The sequence below is a fragment of the Thamnophis sirtalis genome, unplaced genomic scaffold, assembly GCF_051295495.1.
Source record: "Thamnophis sirtalis isolate CommonGarterSnake01/CBP01778 unplaced genomic scaffold, rThaSir2_p1.2 scaffold_6, whole genome shotgun sequence".
NCBI classification, from domain to species: domain Eukaryota; kingdom Metazoa; phylum Chordata; class Lepidosauria; order Squamata; family Natricidae; genus Thamnophis; species Thamnophis sirtalis.
The window spans coordinates 54,325,869-54,352,908 of NW_028261386.1; the positions used below are offsets into that span (position 1 = coordinate 54,325,869).

The following is a 27,040-nucleotide window of genomic DNA, read 5'->3' on the forward strand; positions in this document are numbered from 1 at the left end:
AAAAAATCGCCAAGCAAGACGAAAGAGGCGGCTTGAATTCATCACAAACATTTTGGTAGCAAAAACAAATATTAAAATATTCAAAAGAAAAACATTTCTAATAAATATCATGAAGAATGGAAACAGGGTGATAAAGTTGGTCCATACACAGTTTAATACAAGATCATGAGCATCCTGAATTAAGATTTACTGGTCTTCAAACATTTGATTTTACGGTATTTCCTGCTTTAAACTTGTAAAGATATATAAATGTTTCATAACACACAGCATTATTCCAGAATCCGCCTTCTGTGGTTGGAAAAGGTTCCTCTGTAAACATCTGTCCCCACCCTCCAGAACATTCTGCTGCCAGAGGTAATATCTGTCCCCACCCTCGTGGCCTTCCAGAAAGTTCTTAAAACCTGGCTCTGCCAATTTGCTTGGGGCTCTGATGGGGTCACTTTACGCTGGATAGAGCTGATGGGGTAAGAAAGAAAATCCTACCCCCATGCCCATCTGTCCTCTTAGTTTTTGGTCCTTATTATTAATTTTTTTTATATTTATCTTTTTATCTTTTTGTAAGCCACCCAGAATTGCTTCAATAGTAAGATGGGCAGTATATAAATGTAATAAACAACAAATGACAGTGTTTTAATTGGAGGAATGGGGAAAAGGTGGCTTCTTAAGATTTCCTGTTTTCTCTCACCTTCCCAGAAATAGGCTCCAGGAGGTGTTGGTTCTGGTAGCTATGAAGAAGAGAAATCCCATTGTCCTCTTTCTATTGGTATCTAAACACTGACAAAAGGTACCACTAATAAATGTTTGGAAATTCAGGTCAAATGATATAACTCGAGGATTCTTAACCTGGAATTCATGGACCCTGAAGATTAAATGGTACTGTGACAATGGAAAAAAAATAGAACTTTATTTTCACTAACCTCAAATGAAATTTACCTTTTTATCCAGTATTGGATGCGGATAACACAGTAATTTCTGGCCTCTAGATTCCAAAAATGATTGTTACTTCAATAAATCTGATTTAAATTATTATACGGATTAATAAAGCACATACACTAATTGATTACATAATGTTTGTTTTCAATGTGTTGATAATTAGATTTGATTTTAATGGGTTTCTTTTGTAATGCAATGAGTAGCTATACATTTTGTTTTATGCATTTAAATATATATTTTTGTCTGAAGATTTCGGCAGACTCTCAAAAGAATCCATGGCAAAAAAATCCAAGAATATCTAATATAACTGAAGTAATATAACCTATGCATGTGGTTTGCTTATAGAATGGTTATGCAACTTATTAACATGTATGTAAAAACAATATCTGTATTTGTCAGTTTGAAGAATACCATTATTGTTCCTCCATACAGAGGAGAAAAGAGAATGAATCAATATAAAAAGTTAGGGGAATTAGTTTGTTAAGTATGCTTATGACAGTGTTTAGCAGGATTCTGATTAAAATATTTTTTTTTTGATGACAATGAACAAAATTTAGGAAATGCCTTGCAGCTTTTTCTTTTGTAGGGAGAATCCAGTTAAGATTGTTGTCATTCAGTAGGTCATTAAGAAATGAATGAATGACAAAAAATATTTATTATTAGTTGATGTAGAGAATGCATATAACAAAATAAAAAAATATGGAATGTTTTGCATCAATAAGGAATTGAAGGTTGATTGTTGAATGAAATGACAACAGTATATGATGGAAATAAACAATGAATGAAAATAAATGAAATATTTAGCAAATAGTTTGATATTGGGCAGGGAATAAGACGTTCTGCTTGATGTTCCCTAGGTTGTTTAATGAATTTATGGATAAATGTATAAGGAATGTTTGTGTGTTAGTTGGGGACATGTGTACCGGTGCTTTTATAAACAGGTTGTAACATGTATGCTGATTGAGAAATTTGTCTGCTTTTGCCTCTTTAGTATAAGGAAGTGACATATGTCAGGAAAAACACAAAACTAAGTTGAATGCAATGAGAATGGAGTACTTGAGAAGCATGTAGAGCAAAACAAGATGAAATATCTCATAAATGAATTCATAAAATGACAGTGAGCCAACCAATATAATTGAGATGGTCCAGAAAATGAATGAGGACTGAAAACCAAAACTTATATATGAAGGAAAAGTAAATGGGGTAAGAGAATGAAGAAAACTAAGAAAATTGTAGATAGATGTGGCTGATGAGATGCTTAAAGGAGTAAAAGGCAATAATTGAAGGAGTATATGGATTTGATGAAAGCAAGGTTGATTTGTAAGGAGAAAACAAGTATGAAGAGGTATAGTGAACTGTATTGGTATAAATTAAATCTAGCCACTGTACATTTTTCCTTCATCTTATATCATGTATTTAATGTACTTTTACTTTCTTAGTATCATGTTAGGCATTCTAATAAGCAATATATACAGCTGTTCTTCAGGTGTTAAGAGTTTATTAGTCCCAGTCAACTCATATCAATCCTATTTAGATGGCATGGGAATTGTAGTTCTATAGGATGGAAGATTGTCAAAACATTACATATACTACCAAAGAGGCAACTGGATTTTCTGGTTTTTCTTTGAAGATGTTTCGTTTCTCATCCAAGAAGCTTCTTTGTGACAACCATGACCTGGATGACTGAGAATCTCCATAGACATTTACATATACTATTTATCGGCCTTTTAGACTTGTAGTTATTTGTGGAATATCGTACCTTTCCTGCAAGAGCTAAAGTTGGCATACACAGCACTCTCTCCTACAATGACATCCCTGTTCCTTAAAGCGGGCTGAGAGAATTAATGACTGATTCAAAGTCATCCAGTGATCTTTAATGGCTCAATATGGACCTTAAGCATTATGCTATTTTTGTAGTTATTGGTATTATAGTCTCTAGAAATGACCATTCATTATACATTAGTGACATTAAAGTGTTACTGGTATCATTTGTCTTTTGGAATTGTTTGCCAAATGCATGCAAAGACAAATGCACAAGTGATTTATATAAATTTCTCCATAAAATGTAGAAATCCCCAACTATTTCTCAAGGATAGACTTCATCATATTGAAAAGAGCCACACTATTGACAAGCTCAGTAGGAGCTGTTCTTTCATGATTTATTCTGGAAAGCCAAGGAAGCTGGCTTTCCATACTCCTGGACAGACTATCAGACAAGAAATCACATTCCAATTTCATCAGATTGTCTGGCCTCTTTGTAACTAAAAAGTACAGAAAAAAGGAGTACTTTTTTCTTTTCAATGGCTATGAGAAAAACAACAACCACAGGATAATTTTTCTGCCTGACACAAATTAGAACATTTTCCAGCATAAACTAAGATCTGCAACTACCATATTTATCTGAGAAAGCCAATTCAAAATTTAAAAGTAGACAGAAAAGGAAGGAAAAATAGATCCAAAAATGTAATCAGAGACCAAAATTGTGTGATTTACTTAACTACTACTGAGATTGAACCTACAGGTGAAACTCGAAAAATTAGAATATCGTGCAAAAGTTCATTTATTTCAGTAATGCAACTTAAAAGGTGAAACGAATATATAAGATAAGACATGCAAAGCAAGATCATTCAAGCTGTGATTTGTCATAAAATGTTTTACCTGTATGCTTAAATTAAAACTTAATCATACTTTAAGATATTTGTTCAAAATATGCCTGAACTTTTTACCTTATTTTTATTTATTTAATCAATTTATATAACTGCCCAATTCCCAGACTGATTGGATGGCTAGAAACTTGTTGGAATCCATCACTGGGTGTGTATGTGCAGGGCAGTTTTGGTTGTCTGAAACACACACAAACAGGGATGGAAAAACATCGCACCAGAAACATCTTTCCGACCTAACGGTCAGGACTCACTATGCAAACTCATGTAACATGAACTATGTGAGCAAGCTACACCCACACCTGCCCCTTCTCCCCTCCCTATGCCATGCTGTGATTTTCTATTGGTTTGTTTGTAGAATGCTGTGACCTTTTTATTAGTTTATTTGTACCATGTGTGATTATATATGCCTTTTGATACGCTCCTTTTGATGACGCTGTAACTAACTTTTTCTAATAAAAGAGGTCTCCAAAGTATATTTGGGGCCCGCTCATCCCGACGAATTCTGGCTGGTGTTTTCCTTTTGATTAGGCAAAGATACATGAGCGGCCCTCCAGTGTGGCAACAACGCCACAACTGGTGACCCCGACGTGATTTGTGGATCGAACACGTCTCTTGGCACCCCCTTACTCACTCGACTGGAAGAAGTCTCTGCAAACCAGGGCCGGTCGTCCGCGGACGAAGCTCCCTCCCTTATTCGTGAGTATGAAGACAGGATTTTCTAAGCCTCAGGTTGCGCACCTCCACGAACTTAGAGAATTAGCCAAGTCCTCAATTATTATACTTAAAATTAATGGAAGAAATTTGCCTATACCTACTAAATCTGAATTAATTGCTTTGCTAAAATATATTTATTAACACTGTCCGGCTTATCCGGAAAAGGGTTCTATTAAACTATCCACATGGATTAAATTAGGCACCTATTTACATGAGTCCCCAAGGGCTCCGGCGAAAATTCTCGCCACATGGCGCATTGTCATGAAATGTTTGCAAATTCATGAAGAAGACATGACAGCGGAACCAGGCCCACCGCCACCATATCAATCTGACTCTAAATTAGCCCCATCGGAAAAAGCCACTGTTTTGGTAGCCTCTGCACCCACGCTGCCCTCACCGGAGGAGCCGATGGGCATAACCCCCCCGCAACCTGGTGCAGTTGCAGCTTCCCTCCAGGATGCAGTTGCTAGAGGGGAAATGAGCCTGGAAGATAACCCCACTTGTTTCCCAGTGGAAATGCGACTTGACTCTGCCAACCCACAGGGAGCCCAGGTTCCGACCCACACTCCCATTCCTTATAAAGCCCTGAAGGACATCAAAGAGGCTGCTGCCATGTATGGCATTACCTCCTCTTATACTAGAAGCATGATTGGAAATTTGGGTAATGCTTATTGGCTGGTTTTAGATGATTGGCAAACACTGTTTACTATGATTTTAACCCCGTCCCAAAATGTAATTTGGAATGCAGAATACCAGAATGAAATCAAGAAACATGTTGCCCAAGATCTTCCGGCAGGAGTTACCGCGAGTCACCTAACGGGTGCCCTCGATTTTGATACCCCCCAGTTACAAGCCACTGTTCCAAGAGAAGAAGCTCATATCATCTATCAGGCTGCTACTGCTGCCTGAATCAAGCTCGATGATGCTCAAGACGGCCCAAAGAAATCCTTTTCAAAAATTTATCAAGGTCCTTCACAGAATTATCAGGACTTTGTAGATGACCTCACTAAGGCCATCGAAAGGCAGGTTGATAATCTTGATGCTCACCGAGAGTTGCTGAAGAGATTGGCTTTTGAAAATGCAAACTCTGTCAGCGTGTCCTCCAACCCTTAACGGGTCAGGTTGGCACGGGAATAGCTTAATACTTGAAAGCCTGCCGAGTGGTCGGAACTAATACCTATCAAATGACTATTCTTGCCACGGCTCTCCAGCAAGGCAGCCCAAAGCCTGCAGGCAATTGTTTTAAATGTGGGAAAACGGGGTATTTCCGAGCCCAATGCAGAGCCCCAGGGGGAGGGAATCGGCGACCAACAAATCAAGAAGCAAAACCAAAAACTGTTTGTCCTCGCTGCAAAAAAGGGTTTCACTGGGCAAATAAGTGCCGAACTAACCCCCCCTCCACCCCAGGGAACCAGGGAAACTGAATCAGGGGCGATCAGCCAGCCCCGCCCGAAAGGCTGACAATGCCAGCAATCACCATTCCCCGCCTCCTTTTCCAGCCTTAGTGGAACTGGAGAATGCAGAGGAAATAGCCGCCCTGCTGCCGGGGACCGCCTACTCTTTAATTTTCCGCCCGAAGGGTTCCACCCCCCTGCCAACCAACGTTCCATTGTTGGTATTCCCGCAGCGAGACTTTGTCTTGCAGGGAGTCATTGCTGCCTCCTTTTTGCTGGACCCTGATGACTTGGGCCATATGGGAATGGCCTTTATTCCCAACATTCCCTTGAAAGTGCCTGAGAGACAAGTGGTTGCCTCTGTCTTGCCACTCCCTCAGCCCACTCTTGCTTCATCCACTCACTTACTGGCCATGGAACAACCTTTGTTGCACGCTCGCCCGGTCACCACCTTTAATGTTAATGGCCACCGCTTTTCTGGTATTTTAGACACCAGAGCTGATGTTACGGTGATCTGAGCTGAGGAATGGCCCCCCCGAATGGCCGACTGAATCGTCCCCGTCAGTACAAGGGGTCGGCGGTGTGCAGACAGCTAAGGTCAGCACATTTTGGTTGCCAGTTACATCCCCTGACTCCTCCCATACTGCATATATAAAACCTATGGTGCTGCCCCTTCCCTTTAATCTGTGGGGGCGCGATTTAATGCAGCAGCTAAAAGCAAAACTCATGCTGCAGTAATGATCTCCCCCAACCTAGCCCCCTTGCGGTTGACTCTTGTGTCAGGGGCACCCATATGGGTTAATCAATGGCCTCTTACATTGGAAAAATTAGAAGCTCTTCAAAATCTAGTCACTGAACAATTACAAAGGGGACACATAGAGATATCCCACAGCCCTTACAATACCCCGGTGTTTGTCATTAAAAAGAAATCTGGCAAATGGCGATTTCTTCATGATTTGCGAGCAATTAACAAAATTATACAACCCATGGGTCCTTTGCAATGTGGCCTACCTAATCCAAATTTAGTCCCGCAAGGTTGGGATCTAGTGGTAATAGATATCAAGGATGCATTTTTCTCCATACCACTGGCTAGCCAAGATCGCCAGTTGTTTGCTTTTACAGTCCCTGAATTGAATAATGCTAAACCGACTGCCAGGTACCAATGGAAAGTATTGCCCCAGGGTATGTTAAATAGCCCCACTATGTGCCAATTTTTTGTGAACCAGGTTCTGCAGCCATTTCGTTCCTCACATTCTCAACTTCTAGTTTACCATTATATGGATGATATCCTGGTGGCTGCACCAGGGCCTGCAGGCACTGCGACAGCCTTCCTGGATGAGTTAATTGGATGCTTGCAACAGGGAGGCTTGTACGTAGCACCGGAAAAAATGCAAACAAAAATGCCCTTTCAGTATTTGGGCCACAAACTTTTGGCTTCTTATGCATCCCCATGCTTACCCCAATTACATCTGGCCCCTACTACTACTCTTGTGCGCTTGCAACAATATCTGGGCTCCATCAATTGGGCTAGACCCTATATGGGTCTTACCACCTCGCAACTGGCTCCTTTGTTCTCAGCCCTTACGTTGGGAAAAGCCCCAGGTGACTTGATCACCCTTTCCGAGTCACACAAAAGTGTTCTCCACTTAGTGGAGGAAGCCTTGCAGAAGGTATGGGTAGACCGAATGCAAGCAAATGCCCCCTTAGCTATAGCCTTACTCAAGGATGTGTGGCAACAATGCCACAGAAACTGGTTAAAATAATCAAACAGTAATCAAAACAAAGAAAGAAAGAAAACAGCAATAACATAATACATGTGAGACCAGCCATAGTAACTCTCGTAAACCATCACAAAACAGTTTGTATAACACCCTAGTCCAATGTTTGGGAAAGAGTCAGGTTTTCAAGGCTTACAGAAACCAACATTAAAATATTGGAGGCATATTCTATACAGTGATGGTTAACCTTTTTGGCACTAAGTGCCGAACCTGTAGCATATGCGCCAGACCAGCTGTCCAGCAGGCATGCACGCATGCAACGGAACCCAGAAAAGCAGCTAGTGATGGTGTGCGTGCCCACACAGAGGGCTCTTCAGACTACCCCTGGCACACATGCCATTGGTTCGCCATCACAGTTCCATTCCATTCCATGGGCAACAACAGAGAAGAGATACCTCCTACTCCCCCCCCCCCTTCCCCAATGGCAATGTTTGAGAGAAGGGATCAAAAGCAAACCTACACCGTTGGATCCTGTGGAATGGGTAGAATTTATTGGAGATAGGAAGCCCCACAAATAACTTGGCATTGGTCCAATAAGGACATTATAGGTGGTAAGAGAAAGGTGGAGGTTTGCGAAGTATCGATGTTATATAGAGTACCGTAATTTTGGTATTTGGTATTTATTCGATTTGTAGGCCACCCTATTCCCCGAAGGGACTCAGGGTAGCTGAACAAAAACCAAGGGAAGGGGAACAAATACAAAAAGTAAGACAAACAGAACAGCAATACAACAATTTAAAAAACACAGCAAGCACAACAAGTTCGAGTAGGGGGGGGAACTCAACCCCAGGCTTGCTGGGACAGCCAGGTCTTAGCGGCTGTCCGGAAGGCCTGAAGGGTGGTGAGGGTCCGAATCTCCACGGGGAGCTCGTTCCAAAGGGCTGGAGCAGCCACAGAGAAGGCCCTCCTCCGGGTAGTCGACAGCTGGCATTGGCCGGCAGATGGAATTCGGAGGAGGCCTAATCTGTGGGATCTAATGGGTCTATGGGAGGCAATTGGCAGGAGGCGGTCTCTCAAGTACCCAGGTCCAATACCATGTAGGGCTTTATAAGTGATGGCTAGCACTTTGAAGCGTATCCGGAGACCAATAGGCAGCCAATGCAGCTCGCGGAGGATAGATGAAACGTGGGTGTACCGAGGCGCACCCACAATTGCTCGCGCGGCTGCATTCTGGACCAGCTGAAGTCTCCGAACACTCTTCAAGGGCTGCTCCATGTAGAGCGCATTGCAGTAGTCCAGTCTTGAGGTCACAAGGGCATGAGTGACTGTGGCTATAGTAATGTGGCTATAACTCTTACACACCTATATTTTGGATTAGTCAGAGTTTCTAAATAACAGTCCCATATAGAACACATTGCAATAGTTAAAAAAAGATATAACCCAGCAATTATAACCTGGGAATCCTGATCCAGAAAAAGGAACAACTGGCACACAACATAAATTTGTACAAAGGTCCTCCTTGCCATGACGGCCAGCTGCTCTTTGAGCAAGAGTCTAGAACTGAAGATGGCCCCAAGTTGCACAGAAGGGCCAGTCATCCATTACTAACTGAATTATGAAATAAAATGAAAGAAGCCTTATCACAGACTAATATTTTACTGTTTTGTTTTGCTTGATTATGATAGAATTTCAGAATTATTGCTACCATGCTGTTATAATTGAAATTGGCTGCACTCTTGGGGCCAGTAGGTACTTGACATATTGTACTTATATTAACACTGTATTGTATTCTGTTAATAATATATTATATCAAAGCTAAATGTTCATTTTATTGTATACAACAACTGCTCTACTTGAGAGAGAAATGCACTGTGTTTAAATTTCCTGTTATTTTGGCCACATTTTTGGAACTTGTAACATAAATATTGAAGAGAAACTATGTCTGGAAATAAGAAGAGATAAGACTAGAAAATGACCATAATATGTTAATGAGACAGTGATTTACAGCTATGAGTGGCAGAGACTTCTATAAATCTTTGCTTTATACTAGGTGTCATGTGTTAAGATGATGCAGTATTTGTTTCTTACAATACTGAAGCAAAGTTGGTAGGTTATCCTAAATCTCAAGAACTAAGGAGGTAAAGATCTAAATAAGAACCAGGAATAGAGAGGAACTAGAGCCAATGAAAGCCTGGGAGCGAAAAATCTTTGAAAACAAACAGGAATTTGAATAAAATAAAGGATTATTATTTTTTACCTGCTTGACAGAGGGACTTTATCATTTACTTCTCTAATATATGTCTGCATTTCTACTGTACTTTAGCTTCTACAATCACTTCCCAGCCTAGGAGATAAATCATTTGATGAATTAATTATCTAGCTCCTATATATGCAACTTTAACTCCTGTACCTAATTATTCCTGTTTCTTATAAATCTATTTACTACAGTCTCTGTAAAACTATTAAATAAACATATTAAAATGCATTCTTTGTTTGCACATTACCATATGTCAGATATTGGTGTGTAAAGAGGTGTTATATCATATTTTAATGACAGCAAATGCATATTGAATGAATGTGTTGCTGAATCACAACCCCTAAACAAATTTAGGAACTAGAGCTATCAGATGAGCTTACGAATCAAAGCTTTTGTTTTTAATTGGATATAATAATCCAATTTAGCCTGAGTTACTGATTTGTTCTGTGTTCAATAATTTCTTGCAATTCTGCCCAAATATCAACTATTACCCTGGCAGCGCTTGACTTTGTCATATAACTAGACAATCCGTGATCTTCTTAGACATCCTTTGAGAGATAGCTCCTTATCTAAACATAGAAACAGAATGACCATGGGCTTTTATTTTTGCTAATGTTTTGGTTTTAAAACAAAAGAAGAATATTTAATTTTATTAAAGATGATGTGCAACAAAGATATACTTTTTAACTATTTACCCTCTTTTTACAGTTCCCATACTGGAATTGTTGGAAGCTGACAGTAAAGATAGCAAATGGGGATCATGTGACCACAGGACACTGTGACTGTTGTAATTGTGTGTCAGCTGACATGTACACAATTCATGATCACATATCTGTGGGAAAGCTGTGATGGCTGCGACTTTGAACAATTGTAAGTTTTCTTATTCAGTACTAAGTGAGGATTGCCAGTACCATATTAAACAATTCAGTAAATGTTGTAGCTCTGAATACTGCCAATGAATGGCCACAATCAAATGTGATTTCTGTTGTAACACTGTAAATAATAAACAATAAAAACTCATCATTATCATTCAGGATTGATTTAATTTCATTGAAATTTTCCATACAACAGATTTTTAAAGTATTCTGTAATATTTTGATTATCTTATAGGCTCCAGTTAGCATGAGAAAAAGGATTAAATTGCAATATTCCAGCAATTACATACTATAATATTTGAACTGATATGACATAGAGAAAAAAATCATTTGTTTGGTTCATTACAGTATTTTTTTCTACACTCTGCATAATATTGCTTACTTCAGAAAGAATAGCATAATAGGTGGGTAGGTGCATTTTCAACAATACATTTATAGAATACTGCATAAAGCAGTCAAAAGGCAGCTTTCCAAATTACTGAATCAAAATGTCCAGTATAATATCAAAGCACCCTACATATTTTTCTAATAACAGAGACTAATAACATAGATATAAAGGTAAGAGTCCTGTGACCTCTTAGAAGACTTGCTATCCAGTGCTGAAATTCCATCGCTTCTTGTATAATCAAATGTGGTTATCACAACTTATTAGCAGACATTAGCAAAGACAGAACACAGTATTTATTGTTTATATAGCTGTAAGTCCTCATTTCTCATTAATGATTGCACAAAAATATTTAAATCACAATTATGATAAACTTTGAGATAATATTATCTAAATATTTCTTTCAGTTATCTTCTCTTCTGCTTCCTTTATAGTTCCTTCTATTTCTTTATGGGTCAACCAAATAAATCTCAACAACATCTTCATTTACTAGAGAATACTAAAAGCTGATCGAATATTCTGGAAAAAAATAAAATAGCTTACTGAAAACAGTTCCCTATGGATTTATATTTTTGTAACTAAGTTCCTTTCTCAGTCAAAAATTTAATTTGCTCCCAATTGTGTACTCAATTTGTAGTCTGAATCTGAAAACACTTAAGTAGAGTGAATCAAAGAACAAGTTTTTAAAACTGCATTTAAACATACAACTGCTATTGATAGTAGCTGTAATATTATATGCTTAATAATTCCCAGCACTACTATCAAATGACTTGCTGTTCAATTCATATTTTAAATTTAGCTGCATACTACCTTCTTGTGGTTATTTCACTGATACAGCAATAGTAATGCTGATTTTTAAAACATGTGTAACTGATTCTCTTGTAAAACAATGAAACAATTTTTTTTGCAAGATTGCAACTGATCTCGATAGCATTTTCTTTTTACCTTTTTTAAAAAATTCAGTAGTTGCCAGACACTAGTCATCTTCTAAAAACTAAGCTTTATAAATTTGTCTGCGGAAAAACACAATATTTTATACTCAAATATGGTCTTTATTCTCTTTTCCACTGTCAACTTTATTGGTAAGTATGTAGATTTCAATCAATCTTACACATCTGCAAATACTGAATACGGGTAAGGGAAACTATTCCAAGTATATTTATAAGCTGTTACTAAATAAAAAAAGGTGGAGTTTTAAAATAATGTTATCAGTTTTCTATTGTTATGAAAACGAGGTATTCACATTATTGTGAATGACATATTGACTACATTTTCTCCTCCAACACTACGTAGTGGTCTTTTTTTTTTTTTTTTTTGCTACCACTTTAAGACAGATTAAGTGTAACTCTTTTTTATAGACGTAGCTATAAGAAATAGTTAACAATTGAGTTCCACAGTTCCTACAACCTTCTTTGAAAGTTATAGCTTTTAACAAACATGCCATACCCTGTGGCCACTTAAATGAACCCTCTAGGTTTCTGCAGGAATTTTATGGTTCTCTCAAAATTACAAGAAAGTAGATGTTTTTGCTGGAATATGAAATGATCACAAATGATAACTTCAAACAGACGTCAATTCAACAGTAAAAGGTTTTTTTTTAAAAAAATGGTAAATTTATCATAAAGCTGAATGTTGTAAGAAGTCTCAAAGGACAAAATTAATAATTTTAAAAATAATGTATTTGTTTTGAAGATTAAACCTGATAAACATGTTTGTCAATTTGCACCTTTATTTAGACTGGTAATTGTCCAAACTACCCTTCAACAAGCTTGGTGTGTAGACTACAAATGGCATTACCTCAGATAATAGGAAATAAATATCCATCCTAAATAATATGGTTTTAGAAACTATGGTGTATGGAGCCTGCCAAGTGACTATATTTCTAGGAAAATTGAGTGTGCTATCCTGCAGATGTTTTTTAAACGGTTTTTAATGATTTTTTCTGTTATGTTTTATTTTGCTTTATTGGTTTTTTGTTTTTGTTTTACTTTTGTATACTCCCAGAATAACACATGTAAGATGAGCGGCTATCTGAATTTAATAAATAAATAAAATTAGGCCACTAATCAATATCTTATATTGTGCATGCTATGTTCTGAAAAACAAGAAAATATTTGTCCAAAAAGTGAGTGACACAATATGTCATATCCTCTGAGTCTAAACCTTAATAATTCTTGTGCATTAGATTTAAATTCTGTCTTTTTTTCTAGAAGCTCAGGGTATTAACAGATATCTCCCGTCCTTCTATCCTTATAATTGCCCTCTGAGATGGGCTTGAAGCCACCAATGAGTTTCCATGGCTAAGGATGGATTTAAGCCCAAATCACCCATTGTGTGATTTCTTCTGGGTGAGAGGAGGGTGAAGCCTATTATATACACATTAAATATTTAATTTAAGGAAAGTTACTTAGAGTTGTTTATTATCAAATTCCTGAGGCAAGTTCTATCATTTTCCATTATTCTGCATTTTTAGACGAGATAATTGAGCAAGCAAATCCCCACCTTAATATCTTATCCATTTAAGGATACAGTACAAGAAAGTTCAGAGACCTGCAAGTGTTTCTTCCAGGTTCACAACTTGTAACTCTTTTGGGGGAAGTCCTTTCCATTAATGTTTATCTCTAAGATAAAGTACATATAAGCCTGGAATTCTAAAACAGAGAGTTCAAGAGTGAGGCAGAAAAGGGGAGATTGGAAAGTGAACAAAATGAGTTCCAAAAATGGAAAAAAAGGAAGTTGAACTATTTTTCTTCCTAGCACTACCATTTTAAGAGCAGATTAAATTTATTAACTGTATTTTGATTGTACTATAACTAAAATAAATACTGTGACATTCCTGGATAAATATCCTATTAGCAAAAAATAAGAATTTTTCTAGTCTCCTAGAAGATTAATAGGTTTGCAAAAGTGCAGTTTCCTGACTTCAGCTCAGCAAATGTTCTCATATACAAAATCTGAAAAAGCGTATTTTTATTTCAATAAACAATTTTTAAAAGAATGCTATTTAACATTTAAATTATCGTTATTATTTATTTTCATTAACATTGAAAAAGATATATTAAGAAAATAAAAAAGAAGAAAAAATAAAACACAAATGATAAATTAGGGATTTAGAGATGTCAGGGAGGATATACGTAATTTTCCAGCAAAACATTCATTACTTATAAATAAATAAATGTGTTATATTGTTTTAGCAGACTTAAAACTCATAGTGAAACTTTAAATTCAGAATGAATAGTGGGAATTCTGGTCAACATAGCATACATCAGTTGATAAAACCATGTTGAAGTCAATGCATGTTACTAAAAACCTGTTCTAAATATTCTGTAAAATTAAAATACTAACTTTACACATAAAAAACCCTAAATATTGGATATAGAACAAATCCATGTCTTAAATTGTAGTCTGGAATGGATTCCAGTTTCATTCTGCATCAGACTTACTTTTAAGGGACAAAGTTATGTTGGACATCAAAGCCAATTTATTTTAGATATAGCCTACGGGGTGCGATCTGGACTGCTGGGGTACCCTGGAAACAGCAAAGAACTGGCCATGGTGCCTCTGCCAGCGAAAACGGACGGCACCCCGAGCTCCATTTTTGCTGGCAGAGGGCTAAAGAAGGCCATCCTGACTGGAAATGGGGCCATGCCAACCCTGGACACGCCCACCCAGCACCCAGAAGTTGAATACAACCTTGATGTGCCACTCAATGAAATCAAGTTTAACACTCCTGGCCTAACCTATATCTTAGTGAGTCATTCTTCCACAGAGAGTATCAAACAACACTGCCCGTAGAAAGGATATAATATTCTTGCAACACTGCACTCGCTGAAGCATATCTGAGCTATTCTATCCCAGCACATTCATTTATATCACATACAGATATTTTCCCTGGCCATGCAAGTACTTGATGCAATGGCAAAAATACAGAAAACAAAAAATGAAATAATTGAGTATTTTGCATATTTTTCATCAGGCCTAATTTATTTATTTTATTCATTTATTTGCCATCTATCTTGTTCTGACATAAAGTATGTTTATGATGCTTACTATTACCACTGTGCATGAACAGTGACAAATCCCAATCCTCACACTGGACTCCAGCCAGGAAATATAAACCACACAGCATATCATCACAGAATTATTATTTTTTCATTCTATGATTTTATGCGGAAATTAATGAAGAGATCAATAAGAAAAAGTGGTTGCATTTGTAAGATACTTGTGAATATCCAAAGACTTGTGCAAATTATCTTTCGTTTCCAAGTAAGAAACATCACTAGCTATAAGGAAAAGTCATGTTTCAACAACAGAACATATTATATTTCTACTGCATATAGAAAGCAATTCCAAAGTCTAACGCAGACATTGCCTGGTTGGGGGAATAAGATGTACCATGTATGTCACTTCTGTAATTCATATATATTGAGGAGTGGCTTACTTACAACGCAGTAGCCACTGCTGCACAATTTACTTATTATTTAGTTATTAGGATGACTGTTTAGATTATGACCAATGACCATCTAGACCAAGGGTGTCAAACTTAAGTCCCATGGGCCAGATCCATCCTGCAGGGTGCTTGGATCTGGACCACAGAGCCACCCTTGGAAACAGTGAATGTCCTTCCCGCAGTACCTCTGCCAGCAAAAATGGAGCTGGGGGAGAGGCGCTAATGCAGCCTTCCCAGGCTCCATTTTTGGTTGTGACATGAGCTCTGTTTTTCCTGGCAGAGGGCTGCAGGGGGCTATCGCAGCTGAAAATGGGGTGCAGAAGCCCATTTTCCCCTGCAGAGCACTCAGGACACAGGTGCCCCCAACACCAGTGATGTCATGCTGGCCATGCTCACCCTGGCCCCTGAGGGCAAACACAACCCAATGTGGCCCTCAATGAAATAGAGTTTGACACTCTTGATCTAGACGAAAAGATAGAATAGGTAAGTGTCGTACACATTTTTCCATTTTGAAAGAGCCACAAATTAAGCTATGAACACTTGAAGCCCAACATAGAGCTAAATTTCTTTGAATCAATGGAATGAAGAGGAACATTCAATGAATATCATTTAAGAAAAATACAGGCCGATTACAGCTAAGGGTTCAACTTTAAAAGACGTTAAAATAAGAAGCTGAATGGCTTGACTGGCATTGTCAATTACAAAAATCATCATATTGACTTTTTTCCATTAAAGGTTTTATACTATTCAAACATTTTTTATAAACAATGAGAAATATAATAAAATATTGTGAAATCAAGATTACTATATAAGAGATATAGCACTCACTGTTCAATTCGAGGAGAAAGGTACAATTTGGGAAAAACCTGAGTAGCTTCGGTATCCTCAAAACTGACTGAAAGAAGAGCAACATCTTCTCCAGGGTCTTCATTTGCATCCTAAAAACATACGCAGAAAGGGGAAATAAAGGATTTTGATAGCAATCATAAGCTTGACCATATGAAAGATTATAAGGCCTGGCTGTAAAGGTTGGTAATCTTTGGTCTTTTCAAAACTGGCTAGAAATAATTTGCTTGACGCCAGGAATCTTAATAGAAATATACTGCTAGCAAGAATTATTCTATATATTTTAGGTGCGTACAGTAGACATAAATTAAATGTTATTGCCATGAATTTGGCAGATGTCAAATTACTGCTAGCAGGCATGTCATGATATTTTTATGTAGAAAATTCTGTTTTCCAAAGTCAAATCAGCTGTTAAAAAAACTCCAACTGGACAAGAAGAAATAATTTTACAGTGCTGCATGAACTGCATTCCTATAACACTTTACCATGACAGTTTGTGACAATATGATGGAGGAAGTAATTGTTGCCCAATACTGGTCTAAGTGACCCTTGAAAGTCTGGGAAAAATTTTCAGTTTTGATCACCATTACGTACTGTAAAAATGATAGAGTAAAAGAGCAGTTATGTACAATTGTAGAATAACACATCTTTTCAATGTAATTAATATCCTAGAGAATATTCTTTTGGAAAAAATATGTAGCTCAGATTTGTTTGTTTGTTTTCTGCCTTTATTATTTTTACAAATAATTCAAGGTGCTGAACATTTTCAACACAACTTCTTCTTCCTATATATATGGTTTTATATTCTATATTTCTTCCTGCATTTCATGGCTGAGTAAATAGCACTTCTCAATTTTTTCCAGACACCAATATTCTTATGAGGTAGACTGATCTAAGAGTGAGTATTCCAATATATTTAATAAGATTCCATGTCTCAGGATTGATTTGCAGTACATTTTGCTAGTCATAATCCAACTATTAAACCTTGTAAAGAATGTTGCCATATCATCTCGGCTCCATTCTCTGCTATCTTCAACCAGGAGGGGTGGGAAAGTTTACTAAGATTTTAGTTGTTGCCTTGATGAATCAATTATTTGATTTGTTTTTTAGATTACAGAGTTCTCCATGCTTAAACATGATCCCTCTGACTCATTCTCTTAATTTAAAAACAAAACATAATCTGATAAGAATTATAAAATAGATCAGGATTGTCAAACTCTTGGCCTGCGGGCTGGATGCATCACATGCTGGCCACACCCATGACCAGTTTAATAAAGGGAGAAAAAGTCCTGATATGTCACGTGATGCCACTGTGATGCCATTAGTTTAATACCTCTGAAATAGATTATAGGCCATATTATATTATTATATTGCTAGACTACATTGACAGATTAGCCATGAAAACCTTGGAAAATATCAGATCCCGATAAGAACAATGCAAGCAATGGTATTGAGGGTAATACTCTATGGAAGTAAAAGCTGGACTTTGAAAAAGCAGGATAATGCTTTTAGTGTTGGAGAGGACTACAGAGCGCACCATGGACAGGCAAGAAAATAAAGGAATGGAACACCAAACATATCAAGCCAGCATTCTCACTTGAGATACAAATAACCAAGCTCAAATTGTCCTAGCTCAGACACGTTATGTAGAGAGCTAACTCTACAGAGGAGGTTCTAATACATACTGGGAATGGTGGAAGGAAAGAGAACAAGACAACAACTAGGCAGCAATGTAGAGGGACTCAGTTATTGTAGTAGTGGGTGCGCTACTGAAAGATCTGAAGGACCAGCTTATGGTCAGATTGTCACAGAGAAAATCTATGTGGTTGCTAAGAATCAATGATATTTTTATAACACACAATAAACCAATATTATTATATTATACTAATATACCATACTATATATTATACTGATTTTATTATACAGATGCTATCATATATTATATGATATGGTTTATTAGTATAATTTAATAATAGTGATTGATAGATTGAATAGTAATCCCAAAGACAAGTTATGAAGTGATTGTCATGGAGAAAATCTATCTTGGTGCTCGCTAGGAGTTGGGATTGACTTGATGACACAGTCAGTCAATCAGTCAGTCAGTCAGTCAATCAGTCAGCCAGTCATTATCATCATCATATGTTTTCTTTCATTTAAATAGAAAAAGAATTTATTTTTGCTAAATTTTACATATATGTAAATACAAACAGCTTGAATCATTTTCAAAATCCGTAATTTGGTTTATTATTAAAACCAATCCCAATATCATATACAAATATGAAAGTTGTATATAGCATGTGTGTATGTGTGTTATACATGTGTATGGGTGGATATATTCTTTTGAGAGCAGGCAACAAAATTTCATTTTTAATGTGGGCCAATGTGCTCACAGTAAAAAATGACAATAAAGATTATCTTAACCAAAGGAACATTGATATTTACTTATTCATCTGACAGAAAATTAACAGGAAAAAAATGGAATCAGGGACAAAGGAATTCAAAAAATGACTCCAGATACTTCATTGGTGAAGTACAAAGTCAGTCAAAGATGCAGCTGTAGACTAACTCAGAATCTCTAGTACTGTAGTATAACATATACCACATTACACTTAGCATTTAGGGGCAAATAAAAAGTTCCTTTCAACCCTGAAAGCAGAATTATTTAACTCCTGTTACAGGTAACACATACCATTACATATTTTGGATTCCATCCTCCACCTTCTGATCCATAGCTATGACTACTCATTTTGTATTTCAGGCTTGTACAATAATGTTATGTATTTCTTTTACTCTACCAGCAGCCATTTAAATTTTATCTACCAAAATGACTGATGGGTATGTTTTTTTAATACAAGTTCTCTGAAACATTTGATATTTTACTTATTCTTTTGCTGCATTCACTAGTGTTGCAAAACCTGAATAGAGAGATGTAGCAGTATTAATAATAACATCAAACTTCTTTTTTAAAAATTCAAATAATGTCTGTGATACCATACATGGAGTGTGATCATATTACCCAAACTGTATATCACATACCCTGGAGTACTGCAGCAACCTCACAAGAGCATCATGGGATAGTTTAAATTTGTGAGATGTTCATTTGGAAAACTGGCTTTTGCAATGACCAATAGTATTGTCATATCTTTGTGACATTAAGGACAATATGAACTGAAAAAAATTGGGAACAATGACAAAACATTATTTTGTCTGATTTATGAACAATTGTCCAAAGGTTTGCTCTACATTTTGTTTGCTTTTCAAAAACTGATTTGGAACCTGCTAGAACCCAAATAGCATAAAACAAAGTTAAATGAGGTTGCCAATGACTGTTTTTAAACAATAATTTCTAAACACGCCCAGAAGTCTGGTTTGCATGAAATCTAAGACCTAATGGGTGTCTTAGTATTAACCTAAAATTAAACAAACTATATTATGATTTAATATTATGCATGAACAAACTGATCATAAATTAAAGATATAAATGAAATCCACTGATCCACTGTTCTCTTCTCTCCTTTTTTCTATTTTTTTGTACATTATACATATTTTCTATTATGCAAGCATTTTATATTTTGATAATTTTTCTTTTTTAAACAACTGTATATTGCTTAGAATGCTGTCCGAAGATTGGTTCCAGCTCAGGCATCTCCCAACACATCAATAGTTGTCCCTGCCATATCATGAGTTTGTATTTCTTCATAGCCTCTTTTCTTCTACTTCAGAGAAATTAAACTTCTGCTTGTACACTTTTGACTTGTGTATCATCAGAAGTTCCTTCAGAATTATAATTAAATTGCGGATTATGCTTAAAAGCTCCTATGTTTCAAAACAAAATTAAATGTTTATACTGCTATACACAGTAATTTTCATGAAAATGAAATCTGTAGCTAAGCTAATTAAATCAGTGGTTTTCAGAATGTGGTTGCTCAGGAGGGGCATAGGCCACTTAGAGAAAGGCAGGGCATTCTAAGAAAGGGGCAATCATCCTGACATTTTTTCTTGCCATCAGAAGTTGAACATTATAGCTACAACCAATATTGTGTTAATCATAGATGTACAAACAGAAGTTTCCAACCTACACCCAATGTCTTTAAAATTGCATCCAGGGAAGAAATGATAAGGACGGTTTCTGTTTCATCCACATAAACTTTGCTTGTAAAATTATTGGGAACAGAATTGGGGCAAATTTCAAATACAAAATGTTTTCTTATCTATGTAAACAAATTGTCCTTTAACATTTAGAATGTAAAAGGAGATGGGTGAGTTTACTAACTAGAAATGACTTTAATAAACATAATTTCAGGACATATATAAGAATGTCAAATAACCTATTGTATATGCTTATATGGTTTTTTTTTTTAAAAAAATAGATAATTCATGGTGGAAACATAGGAAACTATCTTGCTTATATCATTGGCTTATCCAGTTTAATACTGTGCATGCTTATTAGTAATAATGTTCCTTAGTTTAAAATTGAAGATTTCCCCTCCTAGCTAAAGATGCAAAGAACTGGAACTGAAACAATCTGCAAGAAATGCAGATATTCTATCACTAAGCTATACAAGTAGTCTTCCACTTATGACCATAGTTGGGCCCAAAATTTTAGTTGAATGAAGCAAACTTTAAGCAAGACACTATGTGGCCACATCATCAGCAACCACAATCCCAGCTCTTCCAATTTCAGTTGTTAGGCAACTTTGTGGGTCATTAAACAGAACATCGGGAGAAGGTCCATGCCTTCTGGGCATTGTGGAGCAGTGACAGGGCCTGGCTTCTTTCCGCACCCTGCTGGGGGGAAGAATCAGGAGAAAGATGATGCTTACTAAATTTGGAGTCCGTTCCTCTAGTGTGCAGCAGTATTTTTCCTTGCTTGTGTACATAAATGAGCAGATCAAAAATACTGTTGCCATATCTTGTTAAAATATCCATAGGTATAAATTATTTTTGAGTTCAAATTGTAATAAATTTGAGTATTACCTCATAATAAATCTGTCCTTGTTTTAAGATTTGAGGGGAGTCCTATTATTTACCACTAACCAAAAATCTCCAAGTAGGTACCCTCAAGAAAATTTACTGAAAACAGCTTTTGCTACTATTTCACTTCACTGATCCAGTTTTTAATCTGATGAATGCAGTGGTGGCTACAACAGGTTTAACAACCGATTCAGTGAATGTACACGCTTTACACACGTGCCTAAAACACTTGCGTGCAGTGTTCAAAATAAAGCAATTTGAAGCTCAACTGCTTACCTTCTAAGCTAGCCCCAGTAAGTAGATCAGAGGAGGCATGGAAATCAGCTGTGCCACATGAATCAGCTGAGCCAGAAAGAAAGAAATATAGAACAGGATAGGGCTGGGGCAGGTGGACGGGGCCATCTGATCGTCAGAACTACCAATTCGCCGAAACCAGTCCAAACCAGCAACAGCCCACCACTGGATGGATGCTACTATTTATTTTGCACTGGTTTGTATTCTATAATACAACATTTAGTTATAGTTGAGCTTGCATTTTGTTAGCCTTCTTTGGTTCTATTTTTTGTGGGAACATAGATCATAAATGTAATTCATAATAATATCCTTTTTTAGCTTTAAAATCATATTGTAAACTTCTCCAAAGCATCCAGAGAAATGGACTACACATTTTTTACAATAATATTGTGTATATATATGTGTGTGTGTGTGTGTATATATATGTGTGTGTGTGTGTGTGTGTGTTTGTGTGTGTGTGTGTGTGTGTGTGTATATATATGTTTAAAAAACTCTTTAACTTATACATTAGCATTCACTAATTTCAATTTTATTTATTAGCATTATTTATATTGAGCACCAGTTTTTATTCTTTCTATAGATGAACGCCTCAGAATACTGTTTACATTTTTGACTAGCTAAACAAATGAACAATAGAGTGTCTTTTATAAAGAGGAATTCCTGGCAAGTATTGATTCCCAAACACATTTAAAACAGAAAGCATAAACACATTGTTCCCTTGCATCCTACTACCTACTGTAACTAAGAACTGGGAACTTACTGGAACTGAGAATTTATTATGAGTCAGAGTGTTAATGGCTAGTCCAACCAAAACATCTGCTCTACACTCTATACCGTTACTACTATAATTCATTTTCTTTTATGTTTGGACAGTTAGATTTTTTTTTAAAAAAAAGACACATTAGTCAAAAGGCTGAGTATAAAGAAAAAATACTTATATAGGATAAGTATTTGTAATTGGCCCACAACTATAAAAATCTGTATGACTGTTGTCAAAAAGGTGCTTTTTCCAAAAGGCAACTGGATTTTCTTGGGGTTTTTTCCTTTGGCTTCTTGAATGAGAAGCAAAACTTTTTTCAAAGGAAAAATACCCAAGAAAATCCAGTTGCCTTTTGGAAAAGGCACATTTGGACAACCAGAACCTGGATGATTGAAAATCTCCATAGATATTGGTTTGACTATTTTATATTCCAGTTCAATGTATAGCATGTGTACTAAGGAAGATCTATATCCCTGTATCAAGAATTACATGACAACTGATGCTGTGTAATAAATATTTATCAGTGCATTCAAAAATCTACTGTTAAGATCCCAAGTAGAAAAGATTTAAATTATACCTACCTATGGTGAATAATTTGTTTTTACAATATTGTCCTTGAGTCTTCAGGAAGGGTAAGAACAAAATAAAAATAAAAACCATAAAGATGAAATACAGATGAATAATAGCATCTTTGTCTCTAAGCAATCACTGTAGCGATCAAAGTTAACCTAAGGGGGATCACCATGCCTAGTCATGTGTGATATGTATGGATCGCAGTACTCCTGCCAAGAATTATATAAGTTCTAGATCTAGAAGATCCTAAACAGCTATGCTCAAGAGCAGAACCCAAGTATATATATCACAAAGAAAAATTCCCCATTATTTCCATTATTTCTACATCATATAAACATAATGCATTTTTTCTTCGAGCCCTTAAGACAGGGAATGATATACTGTACACTGAAGAGAAATTGCAGTAATTGGTGGCATAATAACTAAATAAGAAAGCAAACAAAAATTTTAAAACACACTGAATTATTTGTGACGTAGTGGGAAAATAATTATCTTTATAAGAAAAATCAATTTTATTAAAACATGTTAAAACAATACCAGTAATTCAAAACTGATACTCAGAATTATTGTAACCAACTGCATATTTTTAAAAAGTATAAATCCTCCAATTGGAGTCTAACTAAAGGACATTTCTCTATTTTCCACCACACAAACTCTTCAAATTCCCATTAATTAAGGGCATAAAGTATATATGTCCCTGAAGCCTTTGAAGTGCTCAAAATGACCCTCCGAGCAAACCGGAAGTGACTCGTTTTGAGCCTGGGGAGGGCAAAAAATCATGCAAAAAAATGGGGGGGTCACGCCTGTAGTGTGCGCATGTTCACGGGGGGCATTATGGGAGCGGCACACCCGCACACGACCCCCACCTTGCTCCCCCCACTTATGGCACGCAAGCCAAAAATTGTTCGCGATTGCTGGTGTAATACATTGTCTTTCTAATCTGGAATGTGGCCTCTCTCTCCTGGGAATCCAGATAACATTCTACCACATGCCCCCTGCAGAAGACATTCCAAGCCTTGTGGCATATATGCCATGCTAGCCTCTCATGCACCTTCCCATGCTCAATAACAGCCACTTCAAGTCTTGTTTCCTTTGTGCCACACTATACCGGTCACTTATACACCCTCACGTGACCTCCCCTCCCCTCCCCTGCCCAGCAGTAGCTACTCAATGCCTCGCTGCATTCACTAGACTCTTGAACCTGCCCTTGTCTAATAGTAGTCACTCCAAGCCTTGCTGCATTGCACCACAACATACTAACCTGTTCTGTCCTCCCTTCTCGGTTCGTTAACAAACGGCAGGCAAACAAACTTAAAAGGAACTTTCTTTATCAGTTCTCGGCTCAGACTGGCTTCGAGCCCAAAAATAACATAAATACAGTCTCTGACCAGATAACGGAATGAAAACAAATCTTTCTTACGGCAACACAAGTTGAACAAAACGAAAGCAAAATATTTCTTCCAAAGTCTCTAAGAATCAGGGTTACAGAAATCAAAGCACTTCTCCAAGTGTATCTTCTTGAATCAGGGTTACAGATAACAAAGCACTTTTCCAAGTGTATCTTACATAAACCACGATTGATCATCCATCCATGTTGAACGAACCAAGGAATGTACGTTGACTCCTGCAACCAGGGCGTGGCACTATCCATTCTTTTATCACCAGAATCCCAATAACGAGCCCCAGCTGCATCGTTGACCTTGCATCCCGAAGACTCACAGAAGACATCTGCTGAGTCACAACCCATTGTGCACGTTTCCTCACCCCACAGCAGCCATTTACCTACCTGCCTGCTTGTAAGCTGCTAGGGTCTTGGAACTTCCTGCTTCTTCACTGACTTTTGTTGTTGGACACCAGAAGGAAGTTGTGAGGGGATCCTAACTTAACAATCTGAAAACCTCACTTAATAATAGCAAGAGGCTGGGATTGCCATTGCTAATCAATATGACTTTACAGTGCTTTACAGTTACATTGCTTCATGTTGGAAATTCTGGTCCCAATTACATTGTTAACTGAAGACCACCTGCTTGTTAAATATTGTTCACATTTTATATATATAATTTTGCTAAACCTTAAACACACACACACACACACACACACACACACACACATTTAGCAAAACATTGCAAAACTGATTTACTCATTTTCCAATCAAAAGACAAAGGCATAACATTTTTGCCATTTGTGATTTTAAAAAAAGTCAATCAAAACTCTTAATGGTTTGGACAAATGATGCCCACATTATTATTCCTACTCTTTTTTAAATCAGACAATATTTGCAAAAATTGCTTTGGATGCCATAGGCTTAATATTGTTATTAACAAGATAAATTCTGACAGAAATGTTCACTGATTAATCAGGCACAGCAATCACTACAAGCAAGAAATTAACGATAGTTGTTGTTGTTACTTAAGGCAAGTTCATATATTTTAAAAGTTTAAGTTTTCTCTGAGCTTCAAGGACACATTTTATATGATTCTTTGCCACGTAAAATATGTGACTCCCTAATCAGTATGGACAATAGCGGCTGTATTCATTGCCTTTCTTGTGTGAAAAAGTGAAGCAATAAGAAAACCAAATTACTGGGAAGATTTGGCATCATTAATGTAAACTAAGGAATTACAAGTGATATGAGAATCAGTATGTTGTATGTTGCAAACATTTAGATTAAAATATCAAATTGCCACAATGACAAGAATATTGTATAGATTTCCTCAATGCTCTTCTTACACACTGGGACTGAAACTCCTAAGTAGTGGGGATGGGGATCCAATTAAGGAAGGATGATATTATCTATGAAACAACCTTCCACAGATAAAGTTGTAACCACTCAGTCAGTTTCTTACTGTGATAATTAGAATTTTTTTTAGAATGTAATCTGAGTCATATATGTGGATAAACCTCTTCATTCACATATTTTCCCATATTTATAATATGGTAGGTTGCCAATTTTTTAATTACTGGTTTGGATGTGCTCACGCGCCACTTCTACGCATGAGCAAAAGCATCAGGGCGGGTGGGCGGAGCCTTCCACTACCGCTACTGGTTCGCCTGATCTGGGCCAAACCAGGAGCAACCCACCTCTGATTTATAATGTTTCAAAGGTATTAGTAGCATTTAATTTCAACTGTGTTTGGCCTTGTAAACATTTATGCCTCAAGTAGCTGTTTGTAGCTGTACTTCAATATGTTTGAAGTTTGTTCAGGCCATATTGTTGTTCTGTTGGTGGTAAATAATCAATCATCAGGACAGAATCAAAAACTGAATAGGATCACTTATTTTCCCTCTTCATTTAACACAGTGCAAGCTCCTTTCCAGAGCTCTGAATACATGATGAGATTTAACCAATGCATTGTGGTCTATTTTATTAAAACACAAAATAGACACATAGTATAAATATTATTAGAATGATTATTTTAGTTGAAGTTAATGTTCTCTTGTAAAGTGCACCGGGAATGCTAAAACTGAAAAAAAAAAAACTGATTTGGATCTTGTCCTGCAGTAATCTCCATTTGAGATAAAGCAACTCACAGCCCTAGGGTTCCTTTAGAGTGATGATTTATGTATCATCAGAAAGGCATCAGTCAGCTAAGATGGTTTTTCCCATCTGTCTAGAATTTTATACAAACTGAAAACATTTTTCAGTAGTACAGAAGAAATTTCCCAGCTCAAGTAATAAGAGCATTTTTTGCATAACTGCAATAGAAGAATGTGGAGATAACTTTGATGACAGAAAGCAGGATCCATTAAGGAGGAGAAACAACAACATAGTCCTGGAAAAGGAAAAAGGAGACAAAGAAATTTAAAATAATCCCACCATGATTCTCTTTGGTATAAGAGGGGACAAAGGGAAACTCTGGCAGGCTTTTGAGCTTTTGCTATTAAACCCTGCAATAATAAACAACAGTACCTGTAATCTTTGCACTGTCAAATTTCCTGGCCTTTCCTATCCTGGAAGGCTGACAACTTGGTAACAGAAAAGTTCAGAGATTGAGAGAAATTTAATTTGAACAATACTTGTTTTTCCATAAGCAGAATTTCTGCTTTGTAACAAAATAGCTAGCAATTATTAGTACTTTACTAATAATTCCATGGAATTCCACCCCACCGCATAAGTCCTTTTCCTATTTCAACTGTAAGAAAATGGTCTTTATTTATTTTTACTATAATACTCGGTCTTCATTTTTTTAAACATTCCATT

General features: G+C 36.7%; 1 protein-coding gene across 6 annotated transcripts in view; it reads right to left on the reverse strand.

Annotated features, from left to right (window-relative positions):
• BABAM2 (BRISC and BRCA1 A complex member 2) overlaps window positions 1-27,040 on the reverse strand; it is a 134,978-nt gene that overhangs the window by 72,393 nt on the left and 35,545 nt on the right. For all 6 annotated transcript variants that reach the window (XM_087717893.1, XM_014060305.2, XM_014060307.2 and 3 more), the window contains one exon: window positions 16,221-16,330. In XM_087717893.1, the coding sequence (XP_087574019.1) occupies window positions 16,221-16,330 (110 nt within the window). The remainder of the gene's footprint in view (window positions 1-16,220; window positions 16,331-27,040) is intronic.